The sequence below is a fragment of the Apteryx mantelli genome, chromosome 5 (genome assembly GCF_036417845.1).
Source record: "Apteryx mantelli isolate bAptMan1 chromosome 5, bAptMan1.hap1, whole genome shotgun sequence".
Taxonomy (NCBI): Eukaryota; Metazoa; Chordata; class Aves; order Apterygiformes; family Apterygidae; genus Apteryx; species Apteryx mantelli.
This window is the reverse complement of record NC_089982.1, coordinates 58333310-58357860: the sequence shown is the minus strand read 5'-3', so window position 1 is coordinate 58357860 and position 24551 is coordinate 58333310. Positions and strand designations below refer to the sequence as shown.

Here is a 24551-nt window from a genome sequence, read left to right as displayed (position 1 = left end):
TCTACTGAAAACAGCAAAAAGTATTCAGTGATGTTAAAATATGCACTGTCTTGCAGCAAAATACCTTTATTTTCTAACATGCAAAAAGATTCCTTAACAGTTCTGCAGTAAGAAGTTTCATCATCATGCATGCTTACCTTGGTAATGTAATCTGCTGCTTCTACTGGTGTTTTCAGTCCTTTAAATCAGCCACATCTCCGTACTAAATAAGCAATGCCATCAAGAAAAACTAAATATAATCAACATTTCAGACATAAATCCTTTATTGATTTATTTTGCAAACAGCCAGTCTCATGTGCAGTTCTCTGAATTATTCCCAGGGAAGGACATGGCTATTAGAGGAGGATTTCCTTGACCTAGTGTTGGATTTTGAGATTTAAAGACAGATGAAAGTGACAGTGGCAGTCAACATTATCCCTCACCTCAGTGGAAGCTTACTAGTTCTGTGAACATGCACAAGAAATGGTAAATATTGGAACACACTCTATTTTGAAACTAAAAAAAAAAATTTAAATGAGTATATGTTCAGTGTTGTCTGCCAGCTCATTATTTTTAATATTGTAGATAGTTGTTTGTTGTACTAATAGGTCTTCACTAGAATAGACAAAACACCATAAATGCAAGTTTGCTGTTTATTTCTCTGATTTTATCATATTGTCGAATAATAAGAAAAACAATTGTAAACTATTGAAAACTTCTTAACTAAACTAACATAATTTTTACATTCCTATCCTGATGGTTAAAAGAACCACTAGTTAAGCGTATATATGTGCAGTGAGAACACCTGCGGAAGACCTGGCGAGGAGGCAGTGACTGGCAGAGTACGTGGTAGCAGGCCCAGTGCGTGAAACCACACACCGACTGAGTTCCCGTCAGGGCCAGGCGGGCATATTCTGTTCTGTCAGCGACGTGTAGCTGCTTCCCGGGCAGTAGTTTCTCAAGGACAGCACAGCTGAAATAAGGAAATAGTTCTAGTAGATTTAAGGGGCCCTTAGGATATGAGTCGAGTCCTGCCCATGCGTCCAACCTGTCTGTCCAACCCATACCTCCAGCAGCCTCCTGCCGGGGACCCCTCCTTGCGGTTCCCAGGTATCCCTGATCAGCTTGGAGTGTAAGTCCTCTATTAAATCTATCCTGTTTAACCCCTCACGAACATTGAGTGTCTCTCTCCGCTGGTGTCCGACCCTCTCTTGCCCGCCTTGCAATCACAATACCTGGTAGAAAATGTCATAACTTCTTTACTTGCAAGAAGAACATGTATGTGAGTTCATACATGTTCATACCAAATTAAAAAAAATCCTATTCATGGAGAAGTATATTTCTATAGCCTAGTTGTTAGAATTTTCCCTGAATGAAAATCCTCTTGTGGTATCATCTACTTATACTCTTGGATTGTTTTTTTTTTCTAAGCAATGAAGAAAAACAAACATATCACCAGACTCTCGGATTACCAAATGAAAGTGCTCCACTATTTTCTTATAGAAAAAGGATCTGGTCTTTAATTTGGTATAAAATGTTTACAGAGAAGTATTTAAAAGCTGTTTTCTTGTTTCAGTTTTAAACCCCACCAAACTCAATCAGAGCTGTGTCAGAGCATGAAACTGCTATCCTGATAATTATCTCAAAACACCTCTAACAAACCAATAGGAAACGAGGATGAAGTTTTAAGACACTGAACTAATCTTCAAATTTGGTATGGATTTGCCATATTGACCCTTTTTTATCCTTCACTTCAGGCTTAATTCGCAGCAGTGCAAAGAGCACTTTACTACACCACCACAAAAGGGTTTGTAAAGTATTTGTGGTTCTCCTCCATTAAAAATGCATACAAGTTCATGTGTAGTGGCCATGCGGTCAGGAAAGGCCCCGACATAAGGTATAACCTAGTGTACCTGGAAAGAGAAGTTGTTGAGGTATTTGCACACCTCAGCTTTCTCGTTTCACTTCTGGGGCCCATGAGAATAAGAAAAAGTAAATTCTCAGGAGTTTAGGGGCTTAAGTTGTTGATCTGGCATGTTTAACATGGCCTATTTCAGAGTGGGGAATAAAGCACTGCAGAGCCTGAAATCTAGCCAAGCAAATCTTTTATGCAGCAAAAGGAGCAAACATTTAAATTTAAAATGGTATCTTTATCCTGAGTCACAACTGAGACATAGCTGAAGTTACTGAATTACTTTTTAACTTTGTTTCACAGCAAGTGGAATCCTGGAGCCCAGACCAGCCTGTGGAGCACAGGAGTGAGGCAGATTCCTGTCTGTAACCAAGAGCAGGAGAGAGCCCTGTGTCTAGCATTCACATGAACTGACTTAAATCTTGCAGCCCGAATGACTGAGTGGTCATTCACAGGTAGACTGGCAAGTTGTAGCTTTAACCACAAACCCAAAATGATGCTCAATGTCATAGGTCAGCCTCTGCAGAGAAACAGTTTAGCCACATCTGCTGTTATAGCTTTCCAATCCTGAAGACAGTCAGTTTTCTTTAAGAAAAAGAATGCACACTTGAAATTTAAAGATTGGAAAGTGTTTTCAAAAACCAGTAATAGACAACAAGGAAATGCATAACAATTATGGCCAGTGCAATCCAAGGTTTGTCAGGTACAATAAGGTACCTAACATAAAAAATGGAATAAGATGAAATCATCTTCCATCTAGTATTAAATCAGGATCAGTTAAACCTATGTCATTCTCACAGATCTCTGCCAGACCTGCAATTTCAAAGGTATCAGAGAATCTGTTCAGTGCTGAGCAGTTTTTTTGTGAATGTGTGGTGGCACTGAGTGTTTAGACATATACCTGAATTCTGTATCACACAAACATCAAACTTATTGTGCACTCAACATCGAACAGTCCTGGGTTTGGTGCACACTTTGTGCAGAAGTTTTAGGTGTCCAGCCAGGCCAGACAAGTCTGTGTTGCGTGTTTCAAGCCCATACCAACAACAAAGGAGAAATGCCTTTTTACTCTGGCTGGAAACAGTCAGTCTTCTTTTAAATTAAGTAGTTTCAGTCCTGTCAGTCAACCCCAACTTCTGTAAATATTGCTTATCTGTTTTACAGTGGAGTTTTCCAAAAAAGTGCTCAAACTCAAGGACTTGAGTCTTACTGGGTCAGACCAGTTCCTTGTCTCTGACGGTGACCAGGAGCTCTCTTTTGTGAGAAGAGGTTTGCAGGACCAGGACAAGTTCTGGATGAGCTCAATGCAGTGGGTGCTATTCTGCCCTCCTTTAAAAATCAGTTACATAGTTGTCATTGACTTCAGTGACAATTGGATTAGTTTAGTGTCTGTGTTTTTTCACAGGAATATTTTTCCTGTAGTTCCACATTTCAGTTGAGTAACCTTGACTGATGGGAGAATGACAGCACTAATGGATTATTGTTTTATTAGGCCAACTTTAATCTATTTTTATGTCTTGCTTTGTCAGCACCTCTGTAATTCTTCTCAATCCTATTAAAGCTACCTTTAGTTTCAAACACCCATACTCAAAATGCTAGATATATTATACATATGCATTTATGTATAAGTAAGTTTTAAGGGAACGACATTGCCTTAAAGCTTACTGTGTTGTAACTATCTACATAGATGAGTGCTTAGACTGTGACCACAGTTTCAGTAGGTTTATTTTCTGCAAATATTCCTCTCTTTTCTAGTGTCGATATGATTTCAGCAGTGAACGTAATGTTGGGAACACTGTAGCTGAAAAGGCTACAAGACTTCTGGCTTATTTAATACTATTTTGTGTGGACCTGTGTTAAGGAAAATTCAGTGTCGTGAAGCACAATCAGCCCTAACAGGACTTGATTACAGCAAAAACACCAGTGCAAACAGTATCTCCACCAGTAGGTGGTACTGTATTTTTAGTTTAGTATTACATTGGTGCTTGATGGGGAGGGAAGAACTGGAAGCAATTTCAAATGTGTCTTGGTATGTTAGAGGCTGCCATCTGAAAGCACTGCACAGACTTCAAGTTTTCTGCGAACGTGAGTGCTACCTGGCACGCAGAACGGCACCACACAGCGTTTCAAAAGACTATGTCAAAGCCTTGTGCCAGCATCTTCCAGATCCGGATCCTGCTTTTTATATAACCACTCTGTAAGTGGATTAGTGCTTTTGAAATATCCGAAAGTACAGTAAGCGCTGGGGGTGGCCGGGCCTCGTGGTGTTATTCGTGTGCCCTGAGCAGAATCTGTGATGAGGCTCCCCCTGCGCCACCCTGTTATGGGGCAGCTTGAGATGTCCCTCCTCCCCCAAAACTGCAACCAGCGAGCAACAGCGGGGCTGCCCGCCAGAAAGTTCTCTGGGATAAAACAGGTCGTCCTTCAGGACCATCAGGGTAAAGAGTGGGTGCGGTGACTTTACAGCAGTGCTGGTAGCTCTGAACAGTCAGGTTTTCCGTTTAGCAGAATTGTATTTCAAGCCAAAATAACATGGGAAATCTAGGCTGGTTGCACAGAATAATGATGCTAAAACTTTTACACAGACAAAGCTGATTGCATTGAGATTCATTCTCTTTATTTCAAAGAAAATCATCAATATACAACATTGTCACTGAAGAGAAGTGGTAGAAGATCCCTGTAGTTAAAATTGATTTCATACATCTAGCCTTTCTCATCTTCATTCATTGTACTAAGCAGTAAGGAAGACATTGTCTATGCCTTTCTAAGGTATATGAGCGATCTTTTCGCTGTAAGTGCAGCAATTTAATCATATTGCACTGCAATCTACAGGCAGCAGTTTTTGTACCAGTTGAAGTTACTTTCTTTACTAGTAATGTTGTTCTCACAAGTCTACACTTAGCTGACTTAATCACCAGCATTTTGGGCAGTTGGAGCTCCCATGGTCAGAGCTCCACCCTCAAATCAAGTTGTGTAATTTCCCCACAGGTGTGCTCCAGGACAGATTACAAGCCCATCTGCAGCTGCCTTATTTAACAGGGCCCATGCCTGGACCCTGCTGGGTAGCAGTGCCTGCAGGCAGAGGACAGTAATGCAAAACAGGGAAGCTGAGCAATGATGACAGGACTTCAAATTGCCATAGGCAAATTTCCTTGAAAAAAAAAAGGTAGATCTTGCTTCACATCTGCACCTTGACAAGCTGCATAGTGAGAAGATTTTCTCACTGTGGTCAAACCTGTTGTCATCATCTTCATTATTTATGATCATATAATTAAATGCTGCATAATAACACATCCAAGGAACTCCGTGTATATGTGTATGAGAAAAAAAAATCCTCAACAGAATAAAAATATGAAAAAGCTATGAAGTCACACAAACTTTGTTTAGTTAAAGCATTCATAGCTAACACGGAGACAAGCTGGGTTTCATTGTGACAAAATAAATGAGGTTTCTGATGACACTTTTATCTGTAAATGTAAAATTAAAAAGTTGACTGGATATGATTCAGTGCTTCAATTTGTATTGAAAATGAACAACTAAAATCAGTGCTTGCTTGACATTTGTTTTCAGCAAATCTTTCATTCTTTCCATAAGTAACAGAATTTTGACATAACTTCTTTTCTGCATTTTCCATAAATTTCATGGAAAAAATAGTGTGATACTCCAGCAGACTGACATATAACTGGTTTTCATGTCATTATCCTTATTTCTTCTTTGGAGAAACACAAACTGCCACAGAATCACTTGGATGCTTAGTACCTACATATCTGCCACTTCATACACAAAAGGGCTGATCTCTGGTTAGTAATAGCTGGCGTAGCTCCACAGAAATAAGTGGAGCTGCAGTGATTTGCATTAGCTGATGATTCAGCCATTGCTCTAAATCACTCAGTATGTCCCACTTTGAATGTTAAGCCAACATTTTCTTCCTTTTTATGTCAGATGATAAGATTGTATATCAAGACTTTATTTTCCTTCCCATCTGACCTTTACATGACATCGAAAATAAAAATATCAGTGTTGATAAATTATTTTAATGTAGTTTCTTTCTTCCTGACATTGTTTCAAAGTTCTTTGAAACTAGCTGAGTACTAGTACTATAAAGCACTATAAACCATCAATGAAGTATATACATGAAGTTTAATTATACTATAGATTGCATATTCTTTATGTCTGTCTATTGTTAGCTAAAAGTTTTTTTTGACTTTGTATTTTTTCCTCAGAGGGAAAAAAGAGTTTGATAGTGTTTTCACAGTTTGTTGCCATTCTAAAAACACGAAGAAAGAGCAATACAAAGATTTTCAATCCAGAAATGAATGTAACTCAGATTAAGTATTTTATTCCAATACTAAAAATAATTTGATATCCATGGTGTGATGAAGGAGATGGCCTATAGAGAGGCGAGCCTGCAGAAATGTTAACCACACTGGTTTGTAGTATTCCTGTTGGGGAGCTGCAGTGAACTCTGCCCAGCAGGTCATCGAGAACTGGGCAGGGGAGAAGCTTATCTCGGGCAGCTCGCCCTTCGTTGCTTATCGTCTGTCCCTGGTAGGTGTTACCCCCCCGCCTTTTCTTCTGCAGGTCTGCCAGCTGAGTTCCTCACAAGACTGACACTTAACATGCTTCAGTCAAATTGCACTAAGCTGGAAAAATCGACACATTCTGTCAGCAATGCAAGGGTGTGAACACACAAACTCTGTGTTGGCACATCTGAGGCAGCGCAGCAACAAAAACAGCAGCTGGGCGCAGACTGAAGAGATAAAACTCTTCAGCTAGAAGCCTTATCTTGGGGCCATGCTTATACACTAGAAGATGGAAGTTTGCTTCCAAATTTTCAGATTGTGCTTTATGACTTAAATATAACAGTTTTAAATACTATTTAAGATTACTGCTCTTTTGTATCAGTAATCTGTGTTTTAGAAATGTTAAAGCAGAGAAGTGAAACTCTGTTTATAAGGTAACCTTATCTAATATCCTGTGCTTGGTTCAGGCCACCTTCTGCAGAAGTTCTTGTAATAGATACAAACATTGTAAAGATAAACCAGATAGGTAACTGAATGCACTTAAAGAAATAGGACACTCTCCTTTTCTCCTAAAATACCCAGCACTGTTTATATGTCAAAATAAACACAGAAATCAAAAATCAGAACTAAGACACCCAAAATGATGTCTCAGTCTAATCCCAGGACTGCAAAATCAAGGAACCCTAAGGCAGGGAAAACTGAGTTAATAAACTTTGCAAAAAAAAAAAAATTAACTTAGGTGCTATGCTGTTAGACATGATTACAGCTCTGCTAGACTCAAGCCAACATGTCTACGTGGTGCTCTGTGGAGGTGTGCAGAATTTGCAGCTTAGTTTAGCTCCCCCTGTGGTCTATGAGTGATAAAAATCCTCAGACTGTCCCGGGAATTTTGCAGTACGCTCAGAAACCCTAAGTTAGCACATAATGGCCCATTAAGGCATCAATTTTGTAAATGTATTTTACTTAACCATGTTAAAAACAAAGTTTTCGACTTCTACTTTGACACTACTGATTGGGTAACACAGATAATTGTTTCTTAGGACACCAGAGAGGCTGTTCAACCACAGGGAGTCATCTCAGGGTAAATATCACTGGCAGCTGCGCTAGTTTGCAAAGTGGGATGCTCTGATTACTCCAGTCGGGTGAAACTCCCCCAGCTGTGTAGAGACGGAGAGGCCGGGGCCAGTGCAGGCAGTCCATCACACACTGCACAGGGTCTTCTCTGGGGAGGAAGCCGTGGTGAAACTTGTCAAAACTTCCTAAGTAAACAAATAATGCCAAGGTACCCAGGAGAGAGCCCTTCCCTTTTTATTCAGCGGTCAGGTGGACTTACAGCGGTATTGTACCCACGCTCTGCAGAAGCCACCCAGGACTTTATAAGGATTTGTACGGAATAAAAGCCACTGAGAGGCCTTTGGAGGTCCGGCCGTGGAGAGCCCTCATCGCCCACCTGGGGCGCGCTGCGGCGGGCGCGGGCGCGGGCGCGGGCGCGGGCCGGGCCGGGCCGGGCCGGGCCGGGCCGGGCCGGGCCGGGGGAGGCGCGGCGCGGTGCGGTGCCGGGGCCGGGGCGGGGGGCGCGCCCAGGTGCGCGCCCAGGTGCGCCGCGGCGGGCGGAGCCTGAGCCCGAGCCGCCGCCGCCCGCGACGCTGCGGAGCCCGCGGTGGCGCCCCGCAGCCATGGGGCAGCGACAGCCGCTGCCCGCCCGGCCGCCCTGCCGCCCAGGTCAGTGCCCTGCGCGGGCCGCGGACGGGGCGCCGCCGCGGGGGGCGCGACGCGGAGCGGAGCGCGGTGTGTGCGCGGGGCAGGGCGCCGCCGCCACCCCCCCCCCCCCCCCCGCGCTGCCGGAGCTGGGGCTGCCGCGGCTCTGCTGCCCTGGCTCGGCTCTCCGCGGTGCTTCCGCGTGCGCTGCGACCCTGCCGTCTGAAAAGGGGGAAAAAGTGTTTTTACCCTAGAGGCGCGGGGCTGCTAGGTAAAGCGCTCTCCTCAGGATTTCTTCTTTCTATTTTTGCATTTTGGTAAACGTTGGTGTGCCGGGGAGCGGTCACTTGCTTTTTATGCTTTCGCCCCTGGCAGTCTTTGCTTGGCAAAAGCGGGTTTGTGTCTGGCTGGCGACGAAGACTGGCTTTTGGCTTTTTGATAGAGGCGCAGTGCCCGCCAGGGTGGGCTGACTCGTGAGCACAATGGAAACGGTCAAAAACGATGTCTGTCATCAAAACAAGTTGTTTTCCAGATGATTTTTAGACCAATATGCTCAGTCTCCGGATGAACACTAAGGAGGCTCTCACTAAAGAACCGCAGGATATGTTAGTCCTGAGCTTTCGCAGCGCTGCAGATTGTGAAATTTGCTCTAAAGAGCAAATAGCAGAAGGCTAGATGAGCTACTTGACTGTCTGCAACACTTGTTAGTAGATAATATTTAGGTGTTTGAGAAGATTTTCTCAGAGCTATCTTAATCGTGAAACCCCTTTCGAAGTTAAACCGTGGCAGCCTTAACTCAGAATGTCTTTAAAGGTGTTGCTATCAGCCTTGAGTCAGCGCTCGAAGTATCTGTTTCCGCAAGGAGGGGCTCCGGTGACAGGTTTGCGTTTGGATTTGTTGACATTTCAACCTGGGGAGTTGAAACTAGCTTTGCTACAGAAACTGGGTGCTATGCAAGCCCAGCTTCCTCTCATATTTGTCACCTTCCTCAGTCCTTCCAACCGTGATCTTGAGACTATTTGCAGTGGGTAATAAAGTAACAGTAATTCCTCTACTAGCCTCCTTTTCACAACTCTTTGATATATGGAGTGACATCTCTTTACTTGCAAGTGAACAAATGATACAATTTTTTTAAAACTAGATAATCTCTTGAGCATAGCAATCCAAGATCCCAGCTGTTCAACATGCCTCTTCACAGCTGGCAGACAGGACGTACTAAAGATCCAGTGTCCCTTTGTGACTGGAAGTGAGCAAAGCTTGCCATTCAGAAAGGGAAGGAACATATCCTGTGGCAGTCACTAGGAGAAACACTTTTATTCATGTGTGATCCTACTGTGCTGTACTTGCTGGCTTAACTAAAGAATCGGTTGAAAAACTAACAGTAATGTCATTATTTGGAAGACAATAAGCCTGCAATTCATCTACAGCTAAATGACAGGTTACCATTCAGAAAAGGGGATGAGAAGAAAGTTACTTTTCTGCACCATAGTAACCCAACACACTGATAGAAAGCTGCCTTTTCAATCTCAAGTGGCTGAAAGACTGTACTTGTCAAGAGTTTTTGTCTGGATTTATTTTAATTAGAACTGTTGCTGCCTTTCACATAAGGCTTGCAGTCACTGAGTGATGTTGCAGTCTTTGCCAGTCCTGTTTAGCACCATTATACAAAGTTGAGCAATACACTAGTGCATGCTTGCCCTCTCTCTCTTATTATTATTTTTCTTAATGCTAGCTGATTTTCTTTGCAGCTTTTGTTTTGCTCAAGCCACCTCTAAGCAGCATAACTAAAGCTGTGTTAGGTTGCAGGTTGTTAAAATACTACCGTATCTGTGGAAGCCCTCCTTTCTTGGAGGGTGTCTTGCAGAAACCATGGAGAATGGATTAGACCTGCTAGCCATATATGCAGATTTTCTTGGATATGGTCCTTTTTACCAGATGGAGGCTGAGAAATTCCAACACTTGTTTGGGATTTCTGGACATGCAGCAGAAGTAGCTCTGACCATACTGCAGGACACTTAAGAAATCTTGAATGTGTCTATAGCGCACACACTCCAGAGGTGATCTGTCCATGTGCGGTGGACATGCAACATATCAGGTTGTGCTGGGTTTGCTCTGCTTGCAATGAACAACACATCTGTGAACATTTGTCTGGAAAAACCTATCTGGCAAAATATGGCAAACATCACCCTTCATTAGTTTTTTTCCTGATGCTGAAGAAATTCAAACTGGAGGTAAAAATTCTTGTTTCTAATACCTAATTAGTGCTCCTATACTAGCTGTCTTAGTATACTTAAAATTATATAGTTGAAAATAGAAAAATGAAGAAAATCTTATGTACAACATGAAGGACAGTAGCAGTATGTTTATTACGCATGTTCATTTACAAGTATTTTCTGCAGAGCAGTTGCTCTTCAAGCATATTCGGTTCACTCTGTGACAAAACAGATTGGATAATTCTGCATTTGAGGCTTAAAAAAAACCACAGGAAATGGGGAAAAAAACATGAAAGGAGCACTGATAGCAGCAGCAGGGCTTGCTGAAGCCAAAGAGTAGGAGGGGAATGTGAGGGGACAAACTGGGGACAAGTCTGCTGGTAACCTTCAAAGCAAGAGCGGAAGGAGGGGAGCATCTGAGCGGAGAATTTCAGAGGATTCACGCAAGCATGTATGAGGGTACTTTATCAAATGTCTTGGTTCACAGGTCTGTCTTATCTAATACGGACTGAACTTCTCAGTATGATGGCCTGAGACTTCCTGAAAAGCCAGCATTATCTTTTTTTACAGAGGAAGCAGCTGAATTGCCCTTATATTCTGTATCCAAATACACAATCAAGGACTAAGAGCGAAGGGATTTCATTCAGTGGCAACGTCGCCATTCTTTTGCCTTGCCCTGATGTGTGTTAGCTAAGAGAGACTTTTATGCTTAACTGATTTCTCCTTAATTTTCTTTTGCAAAGTAGCCTTTAATAACTTAAGTATATGCAAAACTTTCTTTTTCTAAGATTGTGGAAATTCTTCAGGATTTTAAAATACTTTCAGTGATAAATGCAAATCTCTTTATTTTTACATTATCCAGCTGCAGCTTCTAGAAGTGGTAAGATGGCAAAATGCTATCCTACATACTATGCAAAAGTAATTTCATGCAGTTGTAAAGTACTTTTAAGATTAATTTTCAGCTGCAAGATGTAGAGAGAACCATCTTGTAGAACCCTTTTTACAAAGTCAGGCTTAGCAATACAAAACAAGTCCTGTTACACTGAAACTCTCTTGTCAAACAAGGAAATGTGATTGCACAACCGGAAAATAAAATAACTAACTGTAGTACCTTTGTTGTACCATACGTGGACAGGACAACTGAAAGTAACTATTCTTTAGTTCTTTATTTGCAAATGATGGCACCTCCCAGTGTTAACATCAGCTTTGGCAGCTGCAAATGAAGATATGCTGTCAAAGTTCAAACCATTTTTAGTACTTCCTATATATTCAAATATTCCTCCTAAACAGCATTAGGGGAATCCAAGGTTGCTTATTGTTAACTGTGTAGTAAAGTACTTCTGATAGAACATTGATATTTCCATAGCTTGGATATGAACAGACTCAGAGGCACATTCTTTTCCACCCAGTCTCTAAATGTTTTTTTTCAGTTGGGGCAGAGGGGAGGGGAGGGAAGAAGCCAGCGTATTACAGATGATGCAACATAGCAGGATGAATCCTTCATGTGTCATTTTTATTACAGAGGAAACATGGAAAACAAAATTGTGTTGCATTGAGTCCTTTACATGAATCACTAGGGACAGCACTTTCGTACTTCTGCATCAGTTCTTTCATGTTTTAATGCATCTTGGCAATAAATCCTTTCTTTCCAAAAAGACTGTTCTAGAAAGCTGTTCCAGCATGGATTCCATGATCCGTGCTGTCTGAGTGCTGCCAGTCTAGCTTGAGAAACTATGAAACTTCCTGCATTAACTACTGGAAGCCCTGTTGCAGCATTGCTGTCTCTCCCTGCTCTTTCCCACGCAAAATAACTATGCGTTTTGTTCTCAGAAATGCAATACCTCTTCTTCCTTTAAAAACTATGTCCAGGCTAATTGCAATAGTGTCCTTTCTACAGGCTGCCACGGTACTGATGCTGATAAGGTTTGGTCGACTGAAAAGCTGTAGCTTCCATGTTAGCTCAGCATCACCGTGCTCTGCAGCTGCGTTGCAGGGATAGCCAGGAGGATGGTCCTGTGCCAATGGGGTCCTCCTCCATTTACAGGTTGTTGGCATTAAGTGAAAGTTCTTGTGAGTTGTAATGAGGCCTCCACCTGAAAATTTCACTACTGGTTAAAGAAGATCTGTCTTACATGGTGGTACTAAACTTTTTAATAAAATGTATTAGTGCCCATATGCAGTGAGAGTTTGCTAGCTGTATAGGGTTTTTTTTTTACTCTTTTTCTGTCATTCCCAGATCCCTGTTACAAATGTAAAAACAGAAGCCTGGAGTAGTAGGAGGTTTATTCTGTATACAAATGGGTGTATGTTTGTGTTTTGGGGATGTGGTCTTTGCACAACACCGAAGAACACTTTCTTTTTGAGCTTTCAGGTTAGCTTTTAAGATTTCAGGTGGAATTTTACATTGCAACAATAAAATATTATTTTCATTCTTCAGTATTGCCCTAATGGCTTGACTGAGCCAATGTAGTACAAAAGATAAGGTATGCGCCCGTGTCTTACAGGGATGGCTGATCACGCTGGGACTGATCAGGACTGTGTGTGTTACATGGATTTTGTGTCAGCACTGTTAGGGTTATTTGCACTGTCTGAAGTGGCGGAGTGCTCTGGAAAGGAGTACGCGGCGCTCAGATGGGACTCCTTTGGAGCTGCACCTGGTTCGTGCATGACCCGTCCTTTCCCTTCCCCTTTCCTCCTCCCAGGTGCTGTGCTCCCCTTTACTTGCCATGACTCTTACCAGGCGTGGTGCCAGATCATCAACGTGTCCGCAACCCGCTCTTCTCTCCTCGCCTCTGTGGACAAGACCTTCAACGAAACAAGCCAGAGCGTTTCCACACCTGCTGGCAGCAGATGTTGGCTCTACATCGGCTTGGCTTTGGCAATAGGTTCCAGTATCTTTATTGGTGCCAGCTTCATCCTGAAGAAGAAGGGCCTGTTGAGACTGGCCACCAAAGGAGTCACCAGAGCGGGTAAGCAGTGTTGTCCAGCTCGCTCCAGCAGGAGATAGAAATATAGTATTATGTTCCTGCACGTGGTTACAAGGACTGAGTTTCCTAAATTCTTAGGGATATGGGGGCAGCAGTGGGTATTAAATATAGCCGGTTGGTAGTATTTCTTCCCCAACAGTAGTTAGATACCAAATAAAGTTCTTCCTTTGTCTCATCCTTCGAAAAGCCCTTCTCTTTTTTTCCCCTGCCCTTCTTTACCCACTTCATTTGAGATGGAAAGGCTTGAGACAGTAACTAGTCTAGTTCTTTCTTTAAAAAGTGCAATGAGCTATGCAAAAAATACTTTAAATTTTTCCACAGTTAGTCCAACTATTACTCTGAGATGCACAGCTAGAAAAATGTGGAGAGTTTTTAAAAATTTCCTTAGACTAATCTCATACTTCCTTTTGTATGGTATTTAAATATATAGCATTAGCAGTTTTTCCTTGTTGTTATTGTATTTATTGCAAAATCTACTGTTCCAGAGAATTTGGATATTTGGAGGAAAAAAAAGAGATGCTGAATGTACAACTTACTTCCACTTTGTGTCAGAAAAATCCATGGGCAAAGTGGCATTTTTTTTTTCTTTAAATTATAAGCAGAGTCCAAATGCAGCTGTATATGAATATATTGGATTTGACCTTGGAAAGCATTTCAGAGTATTTTCTAACCTCATCAGCAGTCTTCACCGACATTTCGCTTTTGCTTAGAACTTTTCCTCCATGTGTATTTAGTCAAATATCATTTTCCATAAGTAGAGTCACAAAGCAAGTAGGGTGGTTAATAAAAATATCAGTCAAAACCAAGCAAAATACTCTTCATGTCACGTCCAGGTAATATGCTATTTCAATACTTCATATGATTTTAATGAAAATGTGAAGCTGTAATATTGTTTATTATTATAAAGTGATCTTTTTCTTCTAAGACGAGATTTTATTTTCCCCTTTCAGGACAGGGTGGATATTCTTATTTGAAGGAATGGCTTTGGTGGGCTGGACTACTGTCAAGTAAGTCACCTCCTTCCATTCACGCTATATGTAAATGCTACCTAAAACACTGTTTTAAATAGATTCATTCCCTATTTTTTCATTCCTCTCACCTAAAAGGAATTTCTTTGTGATTACCTTTATATCAAAAGCCATTCTGATATCCCATGTCTCAAGTATTTTGTTTGCCCTTCAGAGCTCTCTGTAGACTAATACCTTTTTAATATCCAGTCAAAAGCAGCGGAGCTGAAGCCCTGTCCTGCTCCCGTTCTCGCCATTCCTTCCACAAAGGTGTTGCCATTGCAGAGTTGTTCTATGACCGATTGTCTTGGCATTATCATTGTAGTTACACTGTAATATACAATACTAAGGGGAAAAGTATTTAACTTTCTTCTGTCTTTAGTTTTATTATATCCAGAAGGAGTAATGCAGATACTTCTGAAAGTAAAGTGTGCATATTTAGTGGAGAAAAAAGATTTGTTTTATATTTGCTATTGAACCTGTTTTATTATTGCTGTCATATCTATCATACAAAATACTTATAATAGTATTCCTTTTACCTTCCCTCCCCTCAACCCAACCTCAGTCCAAATGTTTTTTCTTCTACAGTGGGATTAGGAGAAGCTGCCAACTTTGCTGCCTATGCCTTTGCGCCTGCAACCTTAGTTACTCCTTTGGGTGCGCTGAGTGTTCTCATAAGGTTAGTACAAATTGGAAGCAAACTTTTTAAAATGAATCATTCACTGTCTGAGGAAAAAAGATGTCTTTGACTGAAAGTAAAGAATTTTAGTAAAAATGAAGAGCAAGTCCAGACAAAAAAAGATTTTTGCTCTTTAGTGGAAAGATCCCTTTGCTGAATATCCTGGGTAGAGGGAATGAAAAGTGTTGTTCCAGAGACTAACATCTGCTTTCCCAACAACATTCCACATCTATTATAAGCTATTTCTTACCAGCATATACTAGATGCACTGCTGCTGCATAGTGGTAGAAGGTTGCAACTGATCCCATTCTAGAGCATGTGGAGAACTGAAGCTTCCTAAAAGGTCATATCTCGTTCTTTAGTTGTAACAAAACTTAAAAGAATATATATATAGCCTCATTAAAATATTTTCAAAAACATTTCTTTTTTTATATGAGTGTAACTTCATATTAAGGCACATTTAATATGCATTTGTGATTTCCTTTTGGTTTTGTTTTTTTCTTTTCCAAGTCCTTCAGGAAAGAAGGCAAAGAAAATTTTAGCATTTTAATATCCACAGTTAAAATTTGTGGTTCTTTTGAAATATGAACACCCTTCAAACACTCATTATCTCCAATGTATGAAGAAATAAATAGTTTCCAAATACTTGAGCAAATACATGAATAATGTTGACACAGAAGCAGAGAAGACTTGGATTACACTAGCAACTAACTTTCTGGAAAATAAATTATTAGCAACATTGAATTATTGTAATTTAATTGTAAAGATATTATTTTTAAGGACTTAGTTTTAAACACCATGCTTCGTGTAATATACTAACTTAGGCAGTAATTTTTTTTTTTAGGGTGCTTGTAGTTTAAAAAAAAAAAAATTAAATACAAATTTTTTTGAAAATAAAACCAGCGTAACTCGGTCACCTGCAGATGTGCTGTGATTGGTGAGTAGGTAGCTTCACGCTAACTGGCTCACTGGCTGCTGCTTCTCAAAACAGGCCGAGTTTTAACTGCCTCCCCTTTGATGTGGGTAGCAACCTTCCAATTTTCATGAAAATGAGAACTCGTGAGAACTTAATATCAGTGAGATCTTTGCCATTCTGCAAAACCGAGCTGTAATTTGATCGATGGGTTGAAAAAATATTTGTGAATTTGTTTTTGTGAATTTCCACCTGCAGTTTAGGCTGTTCCTGTGCCTGAAGCTGTGCAGCAGCTGGCTAGCAAGCTGCACCGTGAGGCCGCCCTTTTTGGGCCATGTTATCCTCGGGCTGCATCTCGAAGCTCCTGGAGAGCCCAGGGCCAGCTCCTCAAAGAGCAAGAAGAGCCTCCACTGTGTTTTCAGGTGGAGTCCTGGCAAGTCAGGCAGAAATGCCATCCGGCTGCAAGAACTCCAGGAAGGGGTTAAGGAACAATTTCCTAAACTTCCTTGCATTTGTTCTAATGCCAAGTGAAATGGTTTAAGCCATTTTCCAACAAAATTAGCAGCTCCTGTGGTCAACTTACCGGTGTGTGAGTAATGCATACCTCTTACCCAGGGTCGATCGATAAGGAGAAATTTCTCGAGCAATTCTGAACCTTTACCACCCAGAGGGGGAAGGATTAGGGTTGCTAAAACCCCATGCTGATCTTCTTACAAAGCTCCTTAAAAGTTCAGAACGGTAGAATAGTTTGATTATTTCAGGCTGGTTTCTCATATATCCAAGTTCAAAAGAGGTTTTGAATTGTTGTCATGTTATGTAGGCACATTTGGAACGTCTCATGCTGCTGGTGGAGCTGAACCTTCTATTTGTATTTTGCCCAACAGTGCTATATTGTCTTCTTACTTTTTAAATGAGAAGCTGAATATTCACGGAAAGCTGGGCTGTGTGCTGAGCATTCTGGGGTCTACAGTCATGGTTATTCATGCCCCCGAGGAGGAGGAGGTCACCTCATTAGATGAGATGGAAATAAAGCTGCAAGATCCAGGTCTGTAGATTTAACCTGCAATATTTCATGCAAAATGCTATGTGACAGACTTCTGTGTGTTCTTACTTCACTGCATCTGTTGATGAGTGAGTGAATTGGACTGAATTTTATGTGATTGCCACTAAATTAAGGTTTCTTCTGATAAGAAATGGAGCTTAGTATTTCTGTTACTGCCTTGTTTACTATATTCATGTTCTGGATATGAATGCAAGCAGACTTTTATGTATAGGTATTAAGAATCTCTAAACAAATAGGAACCTGATTTTATGTGTATTTGGTTTTTTGTTTTTTAATATGTGTGTGTTATGTATATGTCTATCTTCATTCTCTGCACTTACTGGTAATACTGCATTAGCAAGAGTAACGGCAGATGGCCAGTGTTGTTAGGTGAAGGAAACTGGAATGTGGTGTCTAAAAGTTCTTATAAGTTGCTTTGCCAGGGAAGGCAGCAAGCCTGCGTGTGAAGGCAGGGACTGGGCAGAACTGGTGTGGGGCACCTCACGGTACGAGTGATGGCTGATCCTTACTTTGTTGTAGGTTGCATGATTGTGACTGTAGAAACTGCCAAAGTCCATCTCCTTCAATGTACAAATGTTTTTGGAATTTGCAGAATTAGAGATGCCTTTATTTGTTAAGTTGTTTGTAACCCGTGCTTTTACAGGGCCCTGGATAGATCACATAGTTAATATTTACAATGGCCCAACAAAACACGATGTCATAATGTGATCTCAGTGTTTGTTGCCGATCCTTGAAGAACTGCACTGAAAGTAACCTGTTTCTTCTGTAACAAATATCGGCAAATACAGGAATGAAACTTTAATATATATATACTTATAGTTACAGTCTGATATTTTCCAATGCATGGCATGCAACCTGCTGGATATTGTGTAATATAATTTAAAGATTAGCATGCCACATAACACATGTACATCTACCAGCAATCTCTTGCAAAGTTTTATCTAGATATTCAAAATACACTTAACTAGATATTTAGTATAAAATAAACGTTACCCTAGAATATTATGTTTGTGCATAGTATATGGACCTTTGAGGGAAGGTTCATCCCTGAATGCATCTAGACAAGCTTTTTTTTTTTTTCTTTTTTTTTTTTTTGCCATGTGCTTTGTCATATGCCTAGCATTTGTGACAACCAAGGATCAGAATGGAGAAGAGCAGGGGCCTGCATATGCTAGATATGTAAGGATAGGAACTGGAAGTAGGAAGTACAGTAATCTTTTGTACTTCTGACTTCAATTAGAGAGTGAATTACTTCAGATTTCCTTCTCCACCTGTAATAATAACTTACTTATGATGTGTGGGGAGGCTGGAAATTAGTTAACTATTTTCACAGACTTTGAGCTTGCAGTTTATGCCTGCAAATACTGGCTAATAAAAGCATAAACACTATAGAAGTTCCAGCTCAGAACATCTGGGTCCCTCAGGAACAGCTCTGAGAGCTTAGCAGGATCCCAAACAGGAAGGTCCCAGCTGCAGAGCTTTCTTGGGCTGATTCTGCCAAGAGCCCACAATCCCCTAAAATCAATATGAAAACAGAACTTCCCCACGCATACTTTAACATGTTTCCCAAGGATGCAGACTTAAGAGCAGTACCTCTTATATGGCTTCTTGCAGGTTATTTGGCTAAGAGAGGATGTACTACTTCTTCCTGCCCTTTCAACCCTGTGAGGGGATGAAAAGCTTCATAACCCAAGTTATCTCCTCTTTAAACAGATAACAGCTTTCGGTTACCTTCACCTTTAGCCATTCCTTAACTTACTCCATTTGAATTGCTGTCTAGCTCCGAGTTCTGCTTACAGCCTTGTTCTGAGCAAGTGGGTGTTCATATTAAATCAAACAAATCTCTCCGGGTTGAGAGTCATAGGGTACGTATCAAAAACAAAAGCATATTTGAGAAAGGGAGGAATTTCACATGGAGAAGTGCAGCTTAGGACAAAAATGAGGATCTTCTTTCAGCTAGGCTAATCTCTTGGAACCTTTTGGTTGTTGAGTCCATAGTTGTATAATTTTTTTTTATGTATTGTTACGGTGTGTGTTCACATGCTTCTCTCAAAGGCTCTGTACTTCCTCTTTCAAGCAGAAGAGAGCCACTCTTTAAAGAAAAGAAACAACTTCTCTCTGGAGATTGAAGAGACCATTGTCACTTCATCAGTCTCTCAAAATATTTTCTCTTATTATTTTTCTGGTGAATCAGTACTAATAGTCCAAAAAAAGTATAGTTGTCATAAACATTCTAAATACAAAATATATTTTGGATTAATTTCACTGAAAGTGTTAAATGGGTAGAGTTGCAATGAACTTGTGCTACAGCTCATAGGGAAGTGTTAGAGAAATAGAGTAATTTTTATCCTATACTTGAACATAGTTTGATATTATCTCATGTTTATTACTCTTCTTTTCTTCCTTTTCCTCTTTCACACAGTGTTTGTCGCATTTGCTGTTGTCATAACAGCCGTTGCCCTCATGCTGATTTTTATTGTGGCTCCAAGGAGAGGTCAGACAAATATATTGATCTACATTTTAATTTGTTCATTCATTGGTGCCTTCTCCGTCTCATCTGTCAAAGGCCTGGGCATTGCCATTAAACAAATGCTGGAGGGGAAGCCAGTTTATCGACATCCATTGGTTTATGTTTTGGTGGGAATCTTAGTGCTCTCAGTCAGCACTCAGATCAACTATCTCAACAAAGCACTGGACGTGTTTAATACGTCTCTAGTGACACCTATTTATTACGTGTGCTTCACCACTACAGTGGTAACGTGCTCCATCATCCTGTTCAAGGAGTGGAACAGCATGGACCTGGGGGACATCATTGGCACCCTGAGTGGGTTCTGCACTATCATCATAGGCATTTTTCTCTTGCACGCTTTCAAAAATGCTAATATCACCTGGAATCAGTTGATATCCACAGCTGTAAAAGAATCTTCATTGCCATGTCATGAATGCGACTCCTGTCATACCTTGCTGGAGAACATGGAAAGCCCAACTTTGGCACAGGAGGAGGACAACGTTTTATTCAGTCAAGGAAGCTCTCAAGCAGCTGTTCTTCAGTGAAGTACCAGGAATTGCAGACTCAGCCCACCTGTGTCTATCAGAACACTTTTCCTTTCCGCAGTCCTCTAGAAGACCACCTATGAAGTGAGTTAAGTGTGGGATACTCCTCTCTGTGCTTGGAAAAGTAGCCAGCTGTTGGTAGGAATGAATGGAAAGGTTCAATGATTAACATGAGAGACAGAAACATGATGGGGATTATACATCAGCCAATAAATAGGTTTGTCCAAATTCTATATGTAACATCACCTGTTGGAGGATTTTATTTTAAAAAAATTTAAAAGCTCTCTAAGCTATATTTGCAAAGTGCAATTTTTCCATCATGATGAAAGATAATGTCCTTGCTAAAGTAACAAGCAGTCTGCTATTATCTTAGTAATGGCCTTGATATTTCAGGTTTCTTTACATATTTATAATTGATTGCCAAACAAACTTGTAGATATTCTACCTGAAGGGTATTCACTGGAGATATAATATGAAGAAGATTCTGTCTAATCCTTTTAGATCAAGTGTTATGTAAGTTGTTTGTTTGTTTGTTTGCTTTTTATTTTTGAGTGCCAACGAACCCTGCATGGGTGTTGCACAAAAAAGTTATGAAATGTGGTTCTCAGTAACTGGTCTCCTTCAAACTTTTTTTTCAATAGCAAAGTTCTAGCTTTTTTTACCTTAGGAATCCTTCAGTCTTCAAATCTCTGAATGCACCTGTACCCTTTTACTTCAAAACCATGGCCAAATTACAATTAATTAAAAAAAGAAAAAAAAAAAAAACACAGCTGTTTATAGGCCTGAAAACAGTTGCTGTTCACTTCAAAAAACAAACAAACAAAAACCTTAAGATGAAAGAATAATTTATTCAAAGTCAGTGAACCAATATTTGCAATTAATAATTTCCACTCTCTTCACTTTATATTACTCTGAGGCAAAAGAAGGGAATTCATTTATTTCAGTACTTCCTCCTAATATTGCCATCTATACATCAGAACCCAGTTAAGCTTTAAAATTTTTCTGTTCTTCCAGGAGGGGACCAGTGTTTCTTGATAGCAAAACAGTCCTGTTACTTTATATTTTGTTATGAAGGCAGAATTCACTTCCAAACAGTACTCTATTTCTAAAAATACTAGGTAAAGGAAGGGCTGTAAACAATGTTTGAGAAACTTCAAAACATTACAATACGTGTTTTTCTTTGGCCTTTCCTTCTTTTCTGAAAATGAGTATTTGCCTCTATTAGGCATTTTATCTCTTAATCTACTATATTCCTTGAAGATTTATACAACTGTTTATTCCTCAGTTGTGGTCACTGATCTTTATCTCATAAAACCTTGCACCATCTGTGTTTTGCTCATCACCATCCCCTTTATTTCCACTTTATGAGCAAGAAGGTTGCTTCGGCAGTCAGATGCATGGGTCACAAATAGCTCATCAGAAAAGTAGTATTTCCACATCTTGGGTTTTTAAATGCGAGTTCAGAAGCTTTGTCAGAGGATTCCAGCATGTAAGCAAGAAGGCTGGATTGATCAAAAATGAACTTTGATCAGCTGAGGTATATATGCAAAATGAAACCTCCTTATAACAAAGGCTGTACATTCCCTAACTTGCAAAGAGGGTAGTAAAAGTGGGCGCTTTAGGTGGATGCAGAATTGTTCTACTAAATGAAAGCTCATAATTACCTTGCAAGAACAAAATGATTGCTATGGTTATTTCATGTTCATGTTGTGCAAAGTCTAATATTGATGCTAATGTCATGTATTTAATTTTTGAAAGATGTCCATGAAACCTTTCTCTTGTTACTTATATTTCCCCTATTTTAATGATGTTTTAGAAGCTACTGAAAACTAGACAGTAACACTCAGGATACTAACTTGAAATCACTTCTAAATTACAAGGACATGTTTACCCATGCACAAACACACAAACTCTTATTTTCCTAGGAGAAGGGTATCTGAAAAATGTGACAGAGAAGAGTGTGTGCGGCTCTTGCCCGTTATACAAGATACACAGGTAATCTTGCCAACATAAAGAGAAGCCAAGATCTCATGAGGCTATAGGTGTTCAGGGTATCACCTGTGATTACTGAATTTGAGAAGCACGTTTGACAGTGCAGCAAGCGGCAGCAATGTTATCACAACAAAAGCAGACATTTTCACAAAAAATGTGCTTGCCTTGTAAACATGATGACAGTGTAATGTATTCAGCTGTAGAATCTTTTTCAGCTTTCCAAGTGGTGAGATAGATGGCAATTCTTTGCTATGAAATGCAAGTGCTAAAAACTTTCCAGAAACTGGAGGACAAGCAAAAATATAAATTATGGTGTCATAACTTCATAGGTAATATAAAAAATTACTTCAGTTTTATTGGTCAAATCCAAAATACAAACACTCTAGAATTAAAGGCTGATAGTAAAATGACTAAAAATGGAGTTTACTTTAGAGTAACTCTATAGTTTACAAAACTTGCATTGCTTTTGCAGTGTGAATTACTCATATAATTTATAGAGTAACTGAAGAAGACAATATTGATTGACCCTAAAAAGAAAAAGGGAAATCATTTTTCATAGCTGGTGGCCCCTCTATTTGCTTATGTAGTTGTCAGTATTGTGTGACTGAATGGGTTATTGGTATGAAAGAGGAACCAGTCCAATTCTTGTGTGGATATGCGTTGGCTTTTTTATAGGTATGTGGTACTGCTTTTTTGATAGGGACATGGGCTTTTTCCATATGTACTCCTGACAATCAGTTAACTTATACCAACCAAGAATTTTGTATTTCCTACTGGACCTGCATAGCTACTTTTATATAAAATAACTTAATATCTACAAGGAAAGTAATGTTATTTTCTTGTGAGTGTCAGAAAACCAAAGTTGAAGCTTATTTTCATGATGTGCATAATGTTAAGCAATAAAATATTGGGGGTTTTGTTTGTTTGTTTTTGTATACAGTAACATTTGCCATAAGAGATGTTATTTTTGAAAACCTTTATATTTACTAATTTGGGGTAATTTTAACTTTTTAATGAAATTACACTAATATTTATCTTGTAATAAAGTATTCATGGATTGAGTACTAAATTTTTTTTTAAGAGGGAGGAAAAACAATAAAAGTCATGTTTCTGGTAAGCATTTAAATGCTATCTGATGGATCAAAAGTGAATAATCTTGGTTTTAGTAGCTGGTCCTATATACACATATTTGTCATTCTAGATGAAGATGACTGTCTGGCTGATACATGTGAACTGCAAGGTTATCTGACCTGGTCATGACCTTCTTTTAATAGTTCTTGTGATTGGAAAGAAAAATGTTCTACTCCCCTGAAAAAGCCAAGTGGGGAACTACTGTAGCTTCACATTTAGCTAAAGAGTCTGTAATGGAATTGGGGGGAAGAGTATGGGGAGATTGAGAGGTTTGGGGTTCTCGTAGAGGGCTACCCGGATTTGCCAGGATGTGGTACTTTTACCCAGGTGCTCTGTGGAAAGCCTCACCAAGGAACAGTTAATACTGATGGTTAAACTAGCAGGTGGAAGACGTGGATGTTGAGGGACAAAAATAAGAGGTTAGAAACACCAAAGCCAATGTATTAGTGACCTCTTTTTAATGCCCATTGTCAGTGGAAAGTATTTCAGTGAACGTTCAGGTTTTCCAGGTAGCGATATGAAGGATACTATTTAAAGTTATTTATTTGAAGCGTTATGGAAGGCAGGGGGAATGGTTAAGAACTAGAGCAAAGAAAACCTCAGGGGCAATACATTGCTAACCAAATTGTGGCTTTTAAACACTGATACAAAGCAATCTTGGCAGCTATTCGTTACTGCAGTACCTCAGGGCAAATGGGCAATTAAATTCATTATGTAGCTGTGCTGATTAAGTGTAGGTAGGTCAAGGAGACTTGGATAGGTTAAATAATCTGTAGGGAATTTGGAAGGAAGTACCTAGGTTATAAGTTTCCATTGATACTTTTTTTTTTTACCATCTTCCTTTATCTGCCTTCCTAGCCGAGCCTAAAACAGCCGTGCTCTATAAAGGTGATTTCTTCCCCAAGAGTACTCATTCAAAACATAAACCTCCTTACTTACCACAGTTGTGACCTGCAGGTATTTCTGGAGTTACACACTCATGGCTAGCATTTGGTTACTGTTTAAATTTCAGCAAAACAAAACTGACAAGTGTATTTGGAAACCCTCTTTAGCAGAGTGGTTTCCAGGCTTCCCAGAGCAGAATCCCTCCTTGCAGTTTTTAAAGAGGAGCAGAGGTTTACAGCTAGATTAGGAGGCTTCGTGGAAGTGAGACTGTCTGATGCGTATGCTTGTCATATATGAAGGTAAATCTGCGGGTATTTCTCCGTTGTGAAAGGTAATTGTTTAGAGAGGGAAAAAAAATGTTGGTCTGAAAAACAAGTGGACACCAGTCACCAAACTTGTACACGCAGGTCTGTACTACGCAGATCTGCATTATTTGTCCGGAATGCTTTTGAGGACACAAATCATTTTGCCATCTGAAAATAAACACCAGTTTTTCAGTGATTTAGCTTTTGATA

The 24551-nt window shown here is 40.0% G+C and overlaps 1 protein-coding gene across 1 annotated transcript in view; it reads left to right on the top strand.

Moving 5' to 3' along the window:
• Positions 1–998: 998 nt before the first annotated feature.
• NIPAL1 (NIPA like domain containing 1) overlaps positions 999–24551 on the top strand; it is a 43954-nt gene continuing 20401 nt past the window's right edge. The window contains exons 1-8 of the mRNA XM_067297248.1: positions 999–1111; positions 6882–6940; positions 8011–8136; positions 13028–13294; positions 14263–14319; positions 14908–14998; positions 16796–16956; positions 19397–20245. Of these exons, the coding sequence (XP_067153349.1) occupies positions 999–1111; positions 6882–6940; positions 8011–8136; positions 13028–13294; positions 14263–14319; positions 14908–14998; positions 16796–16956; positions 19397–20028 (1506 nt within the window). The 3' untranslated portion in view covers positions 20029–20245. The remainder of the gene's footprint in view (positions 1112–6881; positions 6941–8010; positions 8137–13027; positions 13295–14262; positions 14320–14907; positions 14999–16795; positions 16957–19396; positions 20246–24551) is intronic.